General features: G+C 40.8%; 2 protein-coding genes across 3 annotated transcripts in view; one reads left to right on the top strand and one right to left on the bottom strand.

The window, feature by feature from the left end:
• Nucleotides 1–1,552: 1,552 nt before the first annotated feature.
• Nucleotides 1,553–7,154, top strand: LOC310995938 (LYR motif-containing protein 9-like). 2 transcript variants are annotated; one of them, XM_083985153.1, is made up of 4 exons: nucleotides 1,553–1,591; nucleotides 3,420–3,554; nucleotides 6,769–6,861; nucleotides 6,994–7,154. In XM_083985153.1, exons 2-4 carry the CDS (start codon nucleotides 3,429–3,431, stop codon nucleotides 7,009–7,011), a joined length of 237 nt encoding a protein of 78 aa, XP_083841279.1. In that variant the 5' UTR covers nucleotides 1,553–1,591; nucleotides 3,420–3,428; the 3' UTR covers nucleotides 7,012–7,154. The 2 variants fall into 2 exon arrangements, with proteins under 2 accessions (XP_083841279.1, XP_083841280.1); XM_083985154.1 differs by lacking the exon at nucleotides 1,553–1,591 and having other exon boundaries at nucleotides 3,390–3,554.
• A 359-nt stretch (nucleotides 7,155–7,513) lies between these two features.
• Nucleotides 7,514–12,758, bottom strand: part of LOC310995917 (protein NLRC3-like) — a 29,406-nt gene continuing 24,161 nt past the window's right edge. Inside the window, exons 8-10 of the mRNA XM_083985129.1 lie at nucleotides 9,012–9,058; nucleotides 8,319–8,859; nucleotides 7,514–8,214 (exon numbers count right to left, since the gene is read on the bottom strand). Of these exons, the coding sequence (XP_083841255.1) occupies nucleotides 8,175–8,214; nucleotides 8,319–8,859; nucleotides 9,012–9,058 (628 nt within the window). The 3' untranslated portion in view covers nucleotides 7,514–8,174. The remainder of the gene's footprint in view (nucleotides 8,215–8,318; nucleotides 8,860–9,011; nucleotides 9,059–12,758) is intronic.

Genomic DNA, 12,758 nt, shown 5'->3' with positions numbered 1-12,758 from the left:
GTGAAATTAAAGGGATAGTAGCATTTTTTTTAAAGTGGGGTTGTATGATCTCCAAATAGCCCCAGAGTACTTTAATTGCAGTAGAAGACGCTCTGCACTCCTCCCGTTAGCAACGCCAGCCCATAATAGCCCTGCCCAGAGATTTACAACATACAGTGTTGTGAACAGACCCAAAGAAACGGCCTATTTTCACGGCCTAAAAGAGGTTTTACCTGAAAAAAATACACAGTTCCATTGTTCGCTATAATATAATTTTTTCCAGCCCCTCAAAGTGCAGGAAAAACACAGATTTTATTTGGACCTAACCAACTCACGTATCCCTCCGCCCAGGGTTAGCGCCCGCCGATCAGCAGTTGGTTAGGTCCAAATAAAAACTGTGTTTTTCCTGCACTTTGAGGGGCTGGAAAAAATTATATTATAGCGAACAATGGAACTGTGTATTTTTTTTTCAGGTAAAACCTCTTTTAGGCCTTGAAAATAGGCCGTTTCTTTGGGTCTGTTCACAACACTGTATGTTGTAAATCTCTGGGCAGGGCTATTATGGGCTGGCGTTGCTAACGGGAGGAGTGCAGAGAGTCTTCTACTGCAATTAAAGTACTTAGGGGCTATTTGGAGATCATACAACCCCACTTTTAAAAAAAATGCTACTATCCCTTTAATAGGTTGGCCTGAAGTTGAATAAAAAGATGAAACACAACTTGTGTGATAATGGTATATTTTGTCCTCTGGGGACAAAGAGTGTTACTAAATTCAATAAAACACCCATAATTCCCAACCTGTTTGATGAAAAACAAGCAAATTATGAAGGAAATAACTTTGGTTTGGGGTGAAAATGAGCCCAGGACAACATGAGGACTAATGACAGACACTGAGTCCACATCGGTCCTGTAGTAAATCTACAGACAGACACTGAGTCCACATCAGTCCTGTAGTAAATCTACAGACAGACCACTCTACTCTACACCACAGACAAAGTCCCAGCTGATCCACACAACATGGAGGACACGGTTCTGTCGGTCCAGACTTTACAGCTGCAGCTCTGACTCAGCTACAGTAACATTATAATAACACAACAACAACACAACCACAAGTTAAAGGCAGAGAACTCAGGTAACGACAGGTGTTAACGAGGAAAACATTCAGACTGTTCACCTTACCTTCACACGGGGAAACAAACTGCCACACAACCGCTGAGTCAAAGTGAAAGTAAAGTTTAAACAGGAAGTGGGGGAGGGGAGGTGACTTCTTTATCTGAGTAGAGAGACTGGTGTTTTTACTGCTGTTTATTTCTACTACTGAACCATAAAGAGTTAAAACATTAATGATAATATCGATCTCCAGTCCGCCGCTTGTCAGTGACTCTGTGTCTGAACTCATCTCCAGTTTCCTCCAGGACGCTGCAGGACTCCATGAAGCGACACGAGGGGGCGACACCGCTCCGTGTGGTGCAAACATGACACCAGACAAACAGATGACGACACATCCGACTCAACACATCCATGATCCGACTACGGTTTGTTATGGAAAGTCTCCGGAGGAGGAGAAGACGTCAGAGAGACACTGATGGAGACAACAGAGTTTAAACTGAAATGTAAGTTCATTAAAAAAATATTTTTAAAAAACCCTCCTTTATTGCTCTTAGCGGTGAGCTCCAGCAATACATAACCTCCATCAGATTTTGAAGCAACCAGAAAGCAATAAGACTGTCAATATGTGTGAAAACTTTAACATTTTTTTGTAAACTTGTAAATTCCCCCTGGGGTATTATAATGTAGATGTGCTTTATATATTGCATATTATTATGAAAAAATGTTTTGTAATGTGAAACAAAGTTTTGAATAAAAAAAATGATGTGAGTATTTAAAATAAGTAGGCTATTCAAGTACATAGGATATTTCATAAAGTAGAGTGCCTATCTAAAGTGTGCAGGGATGTTCTGGGTATTTAAAATAAATCAAATACATTCAAGTACATAGGATTTCACATAAAGTGCTCATTGTTCAGTGTAAATAATATGTAGGAGAGGAGAAGGGACCTGAGTGGAGCTCCACAGGGATGGAGCTACCCACCAAGGTGACCTAATGCAGTTCCAGTTTGATGCTGGCACTGCGTTGTCAGGTTGAGAATGCCCAGTAGGGACGAGGCCAGAGGTGGGTAGAGCAGCCAAAAACTCTACTCAAGTAAGAGTAGAGTTACTTTAGAATAATGTTACTCAAGTAAAAGTAAAAAGTAGCCATTCAAATATTTACTTGAGAAAGAGTAGAAAGTACTTGGTGAAACATCTACTCAAGTACTGAGTAACTGCTGAGTAACCTCTGATTTGTTCCTTTAATGATCAGCGCGTAAATGTAGGCCTCATCAAATACACAGAAATATAATAGCAATGAAAAAATTCAGATATTGCCAAAGAACAACATTTAACAACTAAGACAAAAGCCTAAATGACATTTTTTTTTTTTTTTTTTTTTACAAAGTAACATAAATGAAGACAAATTCAGCCACAATAACTTACATAGGCCTATCTCTGAAAGATCTATGAACTGTCCATAAGCTCTTTGTGTGCACTATATAGCCTACTCAAGTAAAAGTAACAAGTACGCTGCATTGAAACTACTCTTAGAAGTACAATTTATCCAAAAAGTTACTCAAGTAAATGTAACAGAGTAAATGTAGCGTGTTACTACCACCTCTGGACGAGGCTGCCCACCAGGGTCTCATCCCTACTGGTACCTACTGGTCTCCTATGTACAGGGCTCCCCGGCTGCTGACTCACAATCCAGTTTCTGACCTTACGAGTAAAACAGAGGTAGTCACACTGCAAAAACTCTAACATTTTACCAAGAATATTTCTCTTATTTCTAGTCAAAATGTCATTTCTAGTTAAAACTAATCTCATTATACTTAAAAAGTAGCTTGTTTTAGACACATTTTACTTCTTTCAAGCAGATTTTCACTTGAAATAAGTAGAAAAATCTGATAGTGGAGCAAGTTTTTCTTCCTTATTACAAGCACAAAAAACTTGCTTTCACTGGCAGATTTTTCTACTTATTTCAAGTGAATATTTGTTTGAAACAAGTGAAAATGATGTAAAAACAAGTTAATTTTTAGGTGAAGAGTCTTATTTTAAGTGGAAAGAGATTAGTTTTGACTAGAAATGAGACATTTGGACAAGAAAAAGGACAAATATTCTCAGAAAGATTTAGAGTGCAGTGCAGTGGTGTTTTTGAGGTGCTCTGGACGTCTCTTCCATTCACTGATGGTTTTGCTGGTGTGTTAAAGTGTTGTTAGTGTGTAAGCTAACAGTAGCTGTATAGACCTGAGCAGGTGCTACATCTCTGAGAGCTTCTTCCTCTTCTTCTTCTTCCTGACTGTGACTGTGAAGCTGCTGAAGCTCAGAGCTGCTGTCTGTGACTCCACAGGAGGAGGGGATGCCACCTTTAGCTGGAGCAGAGCTGGTCCACACCCCGCTGCAGCTCTATCCATATCTCCTGAGGTGCTGCAGGCTGCTGCCCAACACGGCCATGCAGCAACACTATCCACACGCCGTACGACAGGTGAGCTGCTCAGGTACACACACACACACACACACACACACACACACACACACACACACACACACACACACACACACACACACACACACACACACACACCTCAGCTGACGGGCCAGGTGTAACGCTGCAGATGGATCCTCTCTCTCTAGTGACGGTTTCTTTTCTTTTTTTTTTTATACTTTATTGCAGAATTCAAGTTCATATTCCAGCACATATCTTATCAGTCACTGGCACGTTCCTGCAACATTTATGACATTTTTTAAAACATTTTTTAGTGTGTGTGTGTGTGTGTGTGAAAAACATCAAAGAAAAAAGTGAAAAATAGATGGATTCAAAAAAAAAAAAAAAAAAGAATAAAAAATAAATATATATAATTTTAAGGGGAATATTAATAATAAAAGGAGGGGGGGGGGGGGACAAAGACAGTTGGGGGAAAAAAAAAAAGGGCATAAGATAGAAACAAAAATTGCATACATATTTGTTCTCTTCAGAAATCTAATAAACCTTTCTTCAGAGCTGAAAACATCCGTTTATTTATTTATATAATCAAACCACTTATTCCATCTCTTCAGACATTCTGGTTCTTGTTTTCTGACTCTGTATGTAATTTTTTCCATTTCCAGAATACTGTTTACAGTTAATTTCCAGTTGTTAAAAGAAGGTGAGATAGATTTTTGCCAATTTCTTGTGATTTGTTTCAAAGCTGTTATTCTAAGTATTCTGTATAAATATTTGTCTTTTTCTGTTGTAAGTTCGGCTGGTGTTATTCCTAAAACTATACATTTCGGTTCCAGTGTTTTTTTAAACTGGAAAATTGAAAAGAAAGATTCCATAATTTTTTTCCAAAAAGGTTTTAGTGATGGACAAAATAGAAAATATGTGAGTGGTTCGCATGGTGCTCCCCACAATTTCGCCAACAGTCTGAGGTAATGGATGTTGTGAATTTAGACTGTATGTTTGGAGTAATGAAAAAACGTGTGTATACCTTCCATGATAATTCCCTCCAATATCCAGAACTTGTTGTTTTGTGTATTGTGCTATAAGCATTTTTCCAATCGTCGTCTTCTATTTGTACTTGATTGATCTTGATTCCACTTTGTCCTAATTAGGTCTTGTGTTTCTTCACTGTCTCCTAGTATTTGATATATTTTTGAGAGCGTATTCTTGATAACTAAATTATAATTTTTTATCATAAAAGTTATTAATTGATGTTGTTCGTGGTGACCCTCACACACACACACACACACACACACACACACACACACACACACACACACACACACACACACACACACACACACACACACACACACACCTCTGCTGACGGATGCTGGACTCTCTCTAGTGACGGTTTCTGAGCTGAGGATGCAGAGAGAAGCTGGATGGAGCTGCAGACTGGTTAGATGGACAGTCTGATGATGTCACATGTTTATTGGTCGTGTTTAGTGTTGAGTTTAGATTTGATGATCCTGAATTGATTGATTGATTTGATCCTGATCAGATGTTGTTAGTGTTCAGTGAGTTTGTCGTTTGTTTTCCTGTTTGTTCTTTGTGTTTTTATTTCATTTCTCCACGTCGGGGCACCAGAGAATAAATATGTGGGGCTCCGGTGGGAGGGAGGAGTCACTACTGTCACTGTCATTTCATCTTCAACATCATGTGGAGGAAAAAATTAAAGGACAATTCCGGGTAAATTCACCTCGGGGCTGTATGTTCCTAACATTTTAGGTCTAACAGAAGGAATCTGAAGGTTTTCAGTTTAATGTCTCCTGTTTTGCGGTAGTTATGGTCTGTCCCCGCGTCGCCACGGCAACGATGAATGGGAGCGGATTGAAGTTCTGCTGCTTAGGCTGTTTCCATCCCTCAAAGCCACAGACAGCGTCAGATGGAGACTCAAACATGCAGCCAGAAGTTTATTTACTTCAACAAGTCGACATGTTTGTAAAACTAGATCTAACTCAAAGTCTGGCGGAGTCGAGACCCAAGTTGACGCTCGGTGTGTTCAGGTGCAGTGGGAAGCTCCCGTTTGTGTCAGAAACACAGGAAGATCAACTCTGGACTTGCTTCAAGTAAATAAACTTCTGGGTGCATGTTTGAGTCTCCATCTGACGCTGTCTGTGGCTTTGAGGGATGGAAACAGCCTGAGCAGCAGAACTTCAATCCGCTCCCATTCATCGTTGCCGTGGCGATGCGGGGACAGACCATAACTACCACAAAACAGGAGACATTAAACTGGAAACCTTCAGATTCCTTCTGTTAGACCTGCAATGTTAAGAACATACAGCCCAGAGTGAAATTGTCCTTTAAAGTAACAGTGATGATGATGATGATGATGATGATGATGATGATGATGATGATGATGATGTCACTACAGGTTATTATCCATGAGGGAGGTTTGATTGACAGCCAGCAGTAGTAAACACACATCAACAAACACAAACTGTTGCAGCTGTTTATTTATTCATTGTTTGTATTTAGTGTTGTTTACTTTAATATTTAGTTTAGATCTGATTTTCCTGAATTGATTTATTTGATTTAACTCTGATCAGATTCTGTTAGTTTATTATTTGTGTAGTTCAGGTGTTCTCCTGTTTATTATGTGTGTTTTATTTCATTTGATCACGTCACCAGAGAATAAATGTGTAGGGCTGCAGTGAGGGACCAGCATGCACCTGGGTGGGCTGATGGGTTTTGTTTTGTTTTGTTCTTTTCTTGCTCCTTTCTGGTCAAATAAACCACATTTGTAGTTAAAACTGGACTTTGCATGGTCATGATGTTTCTCTCAGCTGTCTACACCACGACCCATGGTGCAGCAGTGGCCCTTTGATTCTTTAGGGTTTAAAGTTTGATTTGAAGCTTTTCTTAGTTTCCACAAACAGCCACTACAATGACTGATCGCCTGTCTGATCTCCTCCGGTCCCTGCTGCTGCTGCTGCTGCTGCTGCTGCTGCTGCTGCTGCTGCTGCTGCTGCATTCACACATTCACACACAGATCAGGAAAACCTGAGAAAATCCAGGATTAAGTCTGAAACTGAGGATTATTTTCATTTTTATCAGTTATTCTCGTCCAAAACGTCCAATTCTTCCATTTAGATTTTAAAAATGAAGGAAAGAAACACAGTGGAAAAACTCAAACCAGAGAAATAATAATAATGATAATCATGATGATAATATTATTAATAAAGTGTCCTGATTGATGAGTTTGTGTTTCCAGGGTTACACCAGTCACTCAGATGAGGACGACCCAGAGAGGATCCAGATGATCATCCAGAGAGCGATAACAGACGCTGACTGGATTCTAGATAAAGTGAGTTTATTAATGATAATAATAATAATAATAATAATAATAATAATAATAATAATAATAATAATAATAATAATAATAATAATATTGTCAGACAGAGCAACACACGTCAGTCTGTCCTCTCTGTGGTTGCAGTACACCAAGAAGAAGTGAGGAGAAGGAGGCAGCAGCTGCTCACATCAACTATGAAGCTCATTGTTTCTATCAGATCAATATTCATATCAGTGTAAAAACTGTTCAGACTGAAATGTGATTTAGTGACGTTTGATATTTTTAAATAAAGTTGTTCTCACTGACTGTGGCTCCTTGGTCTCATTGACAGTGTGAGGACAGAGGTTATTCAACATGAGGGTTGACACTTTTATTATTAAATGGTTTTATTGGTTCTTAACAAACAGGACACAACAAGTCAGGGTAAACGTCTCTCTCAGCCTCTTCACGTTATATGTAGAGGGCAGAAAAAAGAGCCTCTCATTAGTAGGATGTCATACACACACACCTTATTTTTTATTTCCTTCTTTCTCTTTATCTTCATTTATTTCAGTTACATCCTGAGTCAGACTCCCATACAGGTCATTTTGTTGTCATTCCACTTTGTGACCATAGGTGGCACTGTGATACCAGGTTCAGTGAGAAACTCCTGACTCAAGCCCATCCCATTCCCATACACTAGGAGGCAGAATAAAATGGTGTTTGAGACAGTCAGACACTTTCTTACTGTTCCACAGGTATGTAAAACGTGAAAAACAACTTGAAAATTGTGATTTTGAGGTCACGTCAATGTATTTAGAATGGTTTGATAACTTTGGTGTATTTGTCAATGCAGCCACAGTATACTCACACTTGTTTGTGTTATTTATATGCATTGAAGTTCTATGCATTCATAGTTAAACTCAAGTATTTGCCTGATATTAAGGCTGGTAATTGGCCAGTTGAATGTGAATTGAGATGTTTGACATGTTGCATAGGAGGCAGAATAAAATGTTGCTTGACACAGTCGCAAACTGCTGAAACCATGTTTATTACTGTTCCACTGTCATTCATTCATTTTAGCTTGGTGATATTAGGCCTCGTCCTTCATCAGCAGCTGAGTAAAAGTCACCGTGGTTTTTGTCCTGTAATAATCGACGCTTCCATCTTTAAAGGAAGAGGAAGAAGTTTACAAGAATCACTGAGAAGAGTTTAAAACATCAACTGGTTTAATCCATGAATGTGAAAACGTGAGTGAGAGACAGAGACAGAGACAGACATGTAGAGACTGAACTGTCTGTTCAATAGTGAGAAGGTTTCTGTGACAGGAGGAGACTCTGCTTCACTCAACACAGACTCAACCAGGAACCAGACCAGGAGGAGACTCTGCTTCACTCAACACAGACTCAACCAGGAACCAGACCAGGAGGAGACTCTGCTTCACTCAACACAGACTCACTGAGGAAACAGGACCAGACCAGAGTCCAAACCCAGGATAGAGAGGTTGAGTGAAGGTGGTGTTGAAGGTGTAGAGGTGGATCAGTGAGTCAGAGGAGACTCTGTAGAAGGACAGAGAGCCAGCAGGACAGTCCACATACACTGCTACTCTGTTAGAGACAGAGGAGGAGGAGGAGGAGGAGGAGGAGGAGGAGGAGGAGGAGGAGGAGGAGGAGGAGGAGGAGGAGGAGGTGATAGGTGTCGATCTGTTATTGTGCCAGACTCTGTAACCACCATCATAGCAGAACAGACTCCAGGACTGATCGTTCCATCCAAACACACAGTCTTCACTGTTTCCTTTCCTGCTGATTCCTCTGTAACTCACTGATATATAAACGTTTCCTCTCCACTCGACCTCCCAGTAGCAGCGACCAGTCAGACCAGTTGAACACAGCAGCTGATAATAGAAGTCAAATCTGTCTGGATGATCAGGATATGACTGATCCTCCTCCACACGTGTCGCCTTCCTGTTGTTGTCAGACAGTTTGATCTTTGTGTTCACTGTGTTTGTGTCGATTGTGAGTGGACAGGAATCTGATGGAGAGAACAAGACACAGCTGCAGTTATTGATCATGTGATCAGTTATGGACAGTTTGATGAAGACTCATGAGGTCAGTGATGTGACAGTGTGAAGATGGTTGAATGTGCTGCTTTGTTTCCATGAATCAAAGTAAAAACAGACTTACACTTCCTCAGACCTGGTGTCAACCATGGGACTCCAGCAGGCTCCACCCTGAAAGGAGGAGGGGGGTCAGAGCAGCACCTTCTCTGTCAGCATGCACACATGGACATTACATGGCTCTCACACACACACTGTTTTATCACTGTGTTCACATGGAGGCTGGTATGTCTGGATGAACACTGAGCACAGAGAAGAAGGAGCTGGAGTCTTTATCTAGTGATGATACAGAGCAGGAGGAGACCAGGAGGAAACACTTCATCATGTCTTTTCTCCATGTGATGTCACTGCAGTGTGAGACACACACTTTCACTCTCTGACTCTCAAGCTGCACAAACACACGTCACAGCAAAGAAGATGAAGACACAACAGGTGGAGCTGACCAGCCCAGATATCCCACAATGCACCAGGAAAGAAGAAGAGTGGGTCTCATTCATGAAACGTTAGTAAATCCGTGTGTAGATTTGCACAAACTCACGCTACTGAAACTCTACTCCAGATTCATGAACGGTGCGGGAAACTCAGATTTGATCGTAAGCATCGGCCCCGGTTCGAATCCCGCGTCGGGCAGTCGTTTCCTGCATGTCATTCCCCCTCTCTCTGCCTCCCCCTTTCCTGTCTGTCTCTACTGTGTACTAGGACTGTCAATGAATATTTGAAATTCTAATGTATATTAGAATTGTAGTGATTAAAATGAAATTTGAATATGAAAATATGATGTTCGAATATTAATAATTTATTTTTAAATTATCTTCACGCGCACAACAACAGCAACTACAACTTCCTCCTACAAATGCGAGTCTCATGTCTCAGACCGGATCATGTCAATCCAGCTGCAGAAATATCCGGGGGACGGGAGCGCCGCGGTAACCGTAGTAACTCACACACACACACACACACACACACACACACACACACACACACACACACACACACACACACACACCTGTCTGTGTGGTCACGTCTGGAGAGAAGCAGCTTCTCAGCGTTAATCGCGCGTTAAAAAAATCGTGCCGTTCACTGAGAGCTGTGATGATGATGATCCTCTGCTTCATCACGACTGAACTTGATCCGCGTTATAAGGATCATTACTGGGATGTGGGAAGAAAACATGCTGGCTCTTATCCCGTTTCCTGAGCGAGCTGTTTGCTCGCGTCATCACAAAACTTGTTTGACATGAATTGATAAAGGCCGAGTAAAACGCAGTCTTTTTTCACGTATTAATATGCATATAATGTCGTTGCTGATTTGCATTGTGTAGCCGTTTGTTTTGTGTAATGTAAGCTGTTCAAAACGTGTTTGACATGCACTGATAATAGTAAATACAGGCTCTCGCTATAAAAGTCCATCTCTTTGTATTGATTTTTGGAGAAAATATGAAAAAATAGAAATTCGATTTTTATTCGAATATCTTTTTTTAAGAGGTAATATTCTAACCTCATTTCTGCCATTCGTTGACAGCCCTACTGTGTACTATCAAATAAAGGAAAAAATCCAAAAAATATACTTAAAAATAAAAAAAGAACCATTTAATAAGTAAAGCCAGAATAGTTCCATAACATGGGAAAAAAAATACACACAACTACAGAGCTACAGCAGCCACAGGAGGAGGAGGCTCTTCACAGCCTCAGCTGTAGAGGAGCATGGTTGTATCAACACATGAAGTTGTATAGGCAGGTCATATTGTTACAGAAGCACCAGCCGTCTGTCACAGCTCCATCCAAACCGGTGCCAGCTGGATGAAGTGTACGTCCACCGAGCGTGTAGAAACATGTAGCAACACACACTCTGCATCGCATATCAGCTGCACATTTATGGAATAAAAGTTTTTCAGGTTTTATGTCAGATTATTATCCCTCTGATGCATGAATTATGTTAGCCTCAGTCAAGATTTTTTCCTTAAGTGTTTTTATCCTTCTTAGGGCATGAAAAAAAAAGTAAAAAAAAATTAAAAAAAACTTTTCAAACATGATTTTTTCAGAGAGTTACAGACATGTCCACTCCAGTGGACTACATGCGCCTAAGCACTCACATAAAAAATGTATTTCCTGAAGGAAATACGGGTGAAAGCTGGAAGCTGAATGAGCTGAATAAATTGTTGAAACTATGCTGAATTAAGTTAAAAAACTGCTGAAGAAATCTTGAAGAGATGAAATAATATATGAATGGCGCTTGAATATGAATTTAATGTAAAGATTAATCAAAATTGTGATTTATGGTTAATTCATTAACTATAATTGTATGCTTTGCAAAACATTTTTACATATTTTTACACATAAATAGGCCTATTGTGTATAGGCCTGAATAAGAGAACAAACAACTCTCACAACTCTGAAGCTTACACCTAAGCCAATTCTTTGTTTCAAAACATCCCAACAAGACAAATATTATTATTATTAGTTACCATACTTCTTTAAAGGAGCATTATCGCAAATCCAAATTCTTAATCCGGCCACTAGATGGAGCCAGGCGGAGTTTATCAGATATAAACAAGTGGCCAGCTGTCAGAGAGAGAGAGCAGCCTCGTTTAGTCCGCCCCCCCCCCCTCCTCCTCCTCCTCCCTCCTCCCTCCTCCCCCCTCCTCCTCCCTCACCAGGCTGAATGAACGTGCAATCGCAGGAAAAAGAAAACTCGCTAGTGGAAGCGGCAGCTCTACGTCGCGCGCAACCACAACAACGACAACAACAGCAACTGCAACTTCCTCCTCCTTAATAACACTGAGAGGACAGCTGAAGAAAGACACAGGGACGTGGAGACAAAGTGTTCTACCGAGCGATTCAGTGACTGTAAGCAGCCTGACACTGCTACATTACTATTTACTGTTGCATTTTTCCGGTTCGGAGGTCGGATTTGCGAGTTCCGAGTGCAATTGAACGCAGCAAGCGCCGGGCCGGCTTGGATCATAACAAAGACAAATGCTGCATTTGCCCCACGGACACTATAGCCTACTGTTGGCGATTTTTTTTGTAAATTTAGTTATGGCTCCCCCCGACCCATCTTTTGCATATTTCAGCTTATTTTAGGCTATTACTGCTGTATTTGCGATAATGCTCCTTTAAGGATGCAGGACTGGTATTACCATGCCATTATACTAGAATTAATGTGTTTTCGGCAACAAGAACTGAAATATTTGTCTCTTCATCTCCAAACACGTCTTCCTAGCCTGATGCATCAGCCGCTTATTTCATTACATTTCATGTAGCGTCTGAACACGAGCCATAGGGATTTGTTTGCTTCCGGGAGGCGGTTGCTTACATTTGCTTCAACTAATCGCTGCTGCTTGGTGGTCACGTGTGCTATACACCGGTTTAGCTCTTGAGCGCTTGAGTTCAACGTCATCGCCTTCACTTACCCGTCTGTTCGCTGGCGGACGGAGCAAACCGAAACGCATTGCTAGTTTCCTGACTACATGGTTGAGGCAAATTAAATTTGCCGGAACCAGTAGGCGGCGCTAGCCTGGCTAGTATTACCATGCCATTATACTAGAATTTATGTGTTTTCGGCAACAAGAACTGAAATATTTGTCTCTTCATCTCCAAACACGTCTTCCTCACCTCAATAATATGCTCAGTTCATCAAACCTATGTTTTATGAAAGGTGGCAAAGCATCCAGGGCACACTGGCACACAGCATTGCATGCAGATGTATTTGGTCTTGAGTGTGGCCAGGTTAACAGTGCACATCTTCCACAGCTCCCTCATCCTACCTCTGCTATCTGGCCCTACAAATTACAGCTAATCTGCACAGAAGTGTA

This window comes from Trachurus trachurus, assembly GCF_905171665.1.
Source record: "Trachurus trachurus genome assembly, chromosome: 13".
NCBI classification, from domain to species: Eukaryota; Metazoa; Chordata; class Actinopteri; order Carangiformes; family Carangidae; genus Trachurus; species Trachurus trachurus.
This window is presented reverse-complemented; position numbering and strand designations above follow the sequence as displayed.

What these genes read in the sequence shown, in the direction of transcription:
- LOC310995938 (XM_083985153.1), top strand. Translation starts at nt 3,429, where the DNA reads ATGCCACCTTTAGCTGGAGCAGAGCTGGTCCACACCCCGCTGCAGCTC. An exon ending in ATCCACACGCCGTACGACAG is followed by an intron (nt 3,555 to 6,768) that starts GTGAGCTGCTCA and finishes TTGTGTTTCCAG; the next exon opens with GGTTACACCAGTCACTCAGA.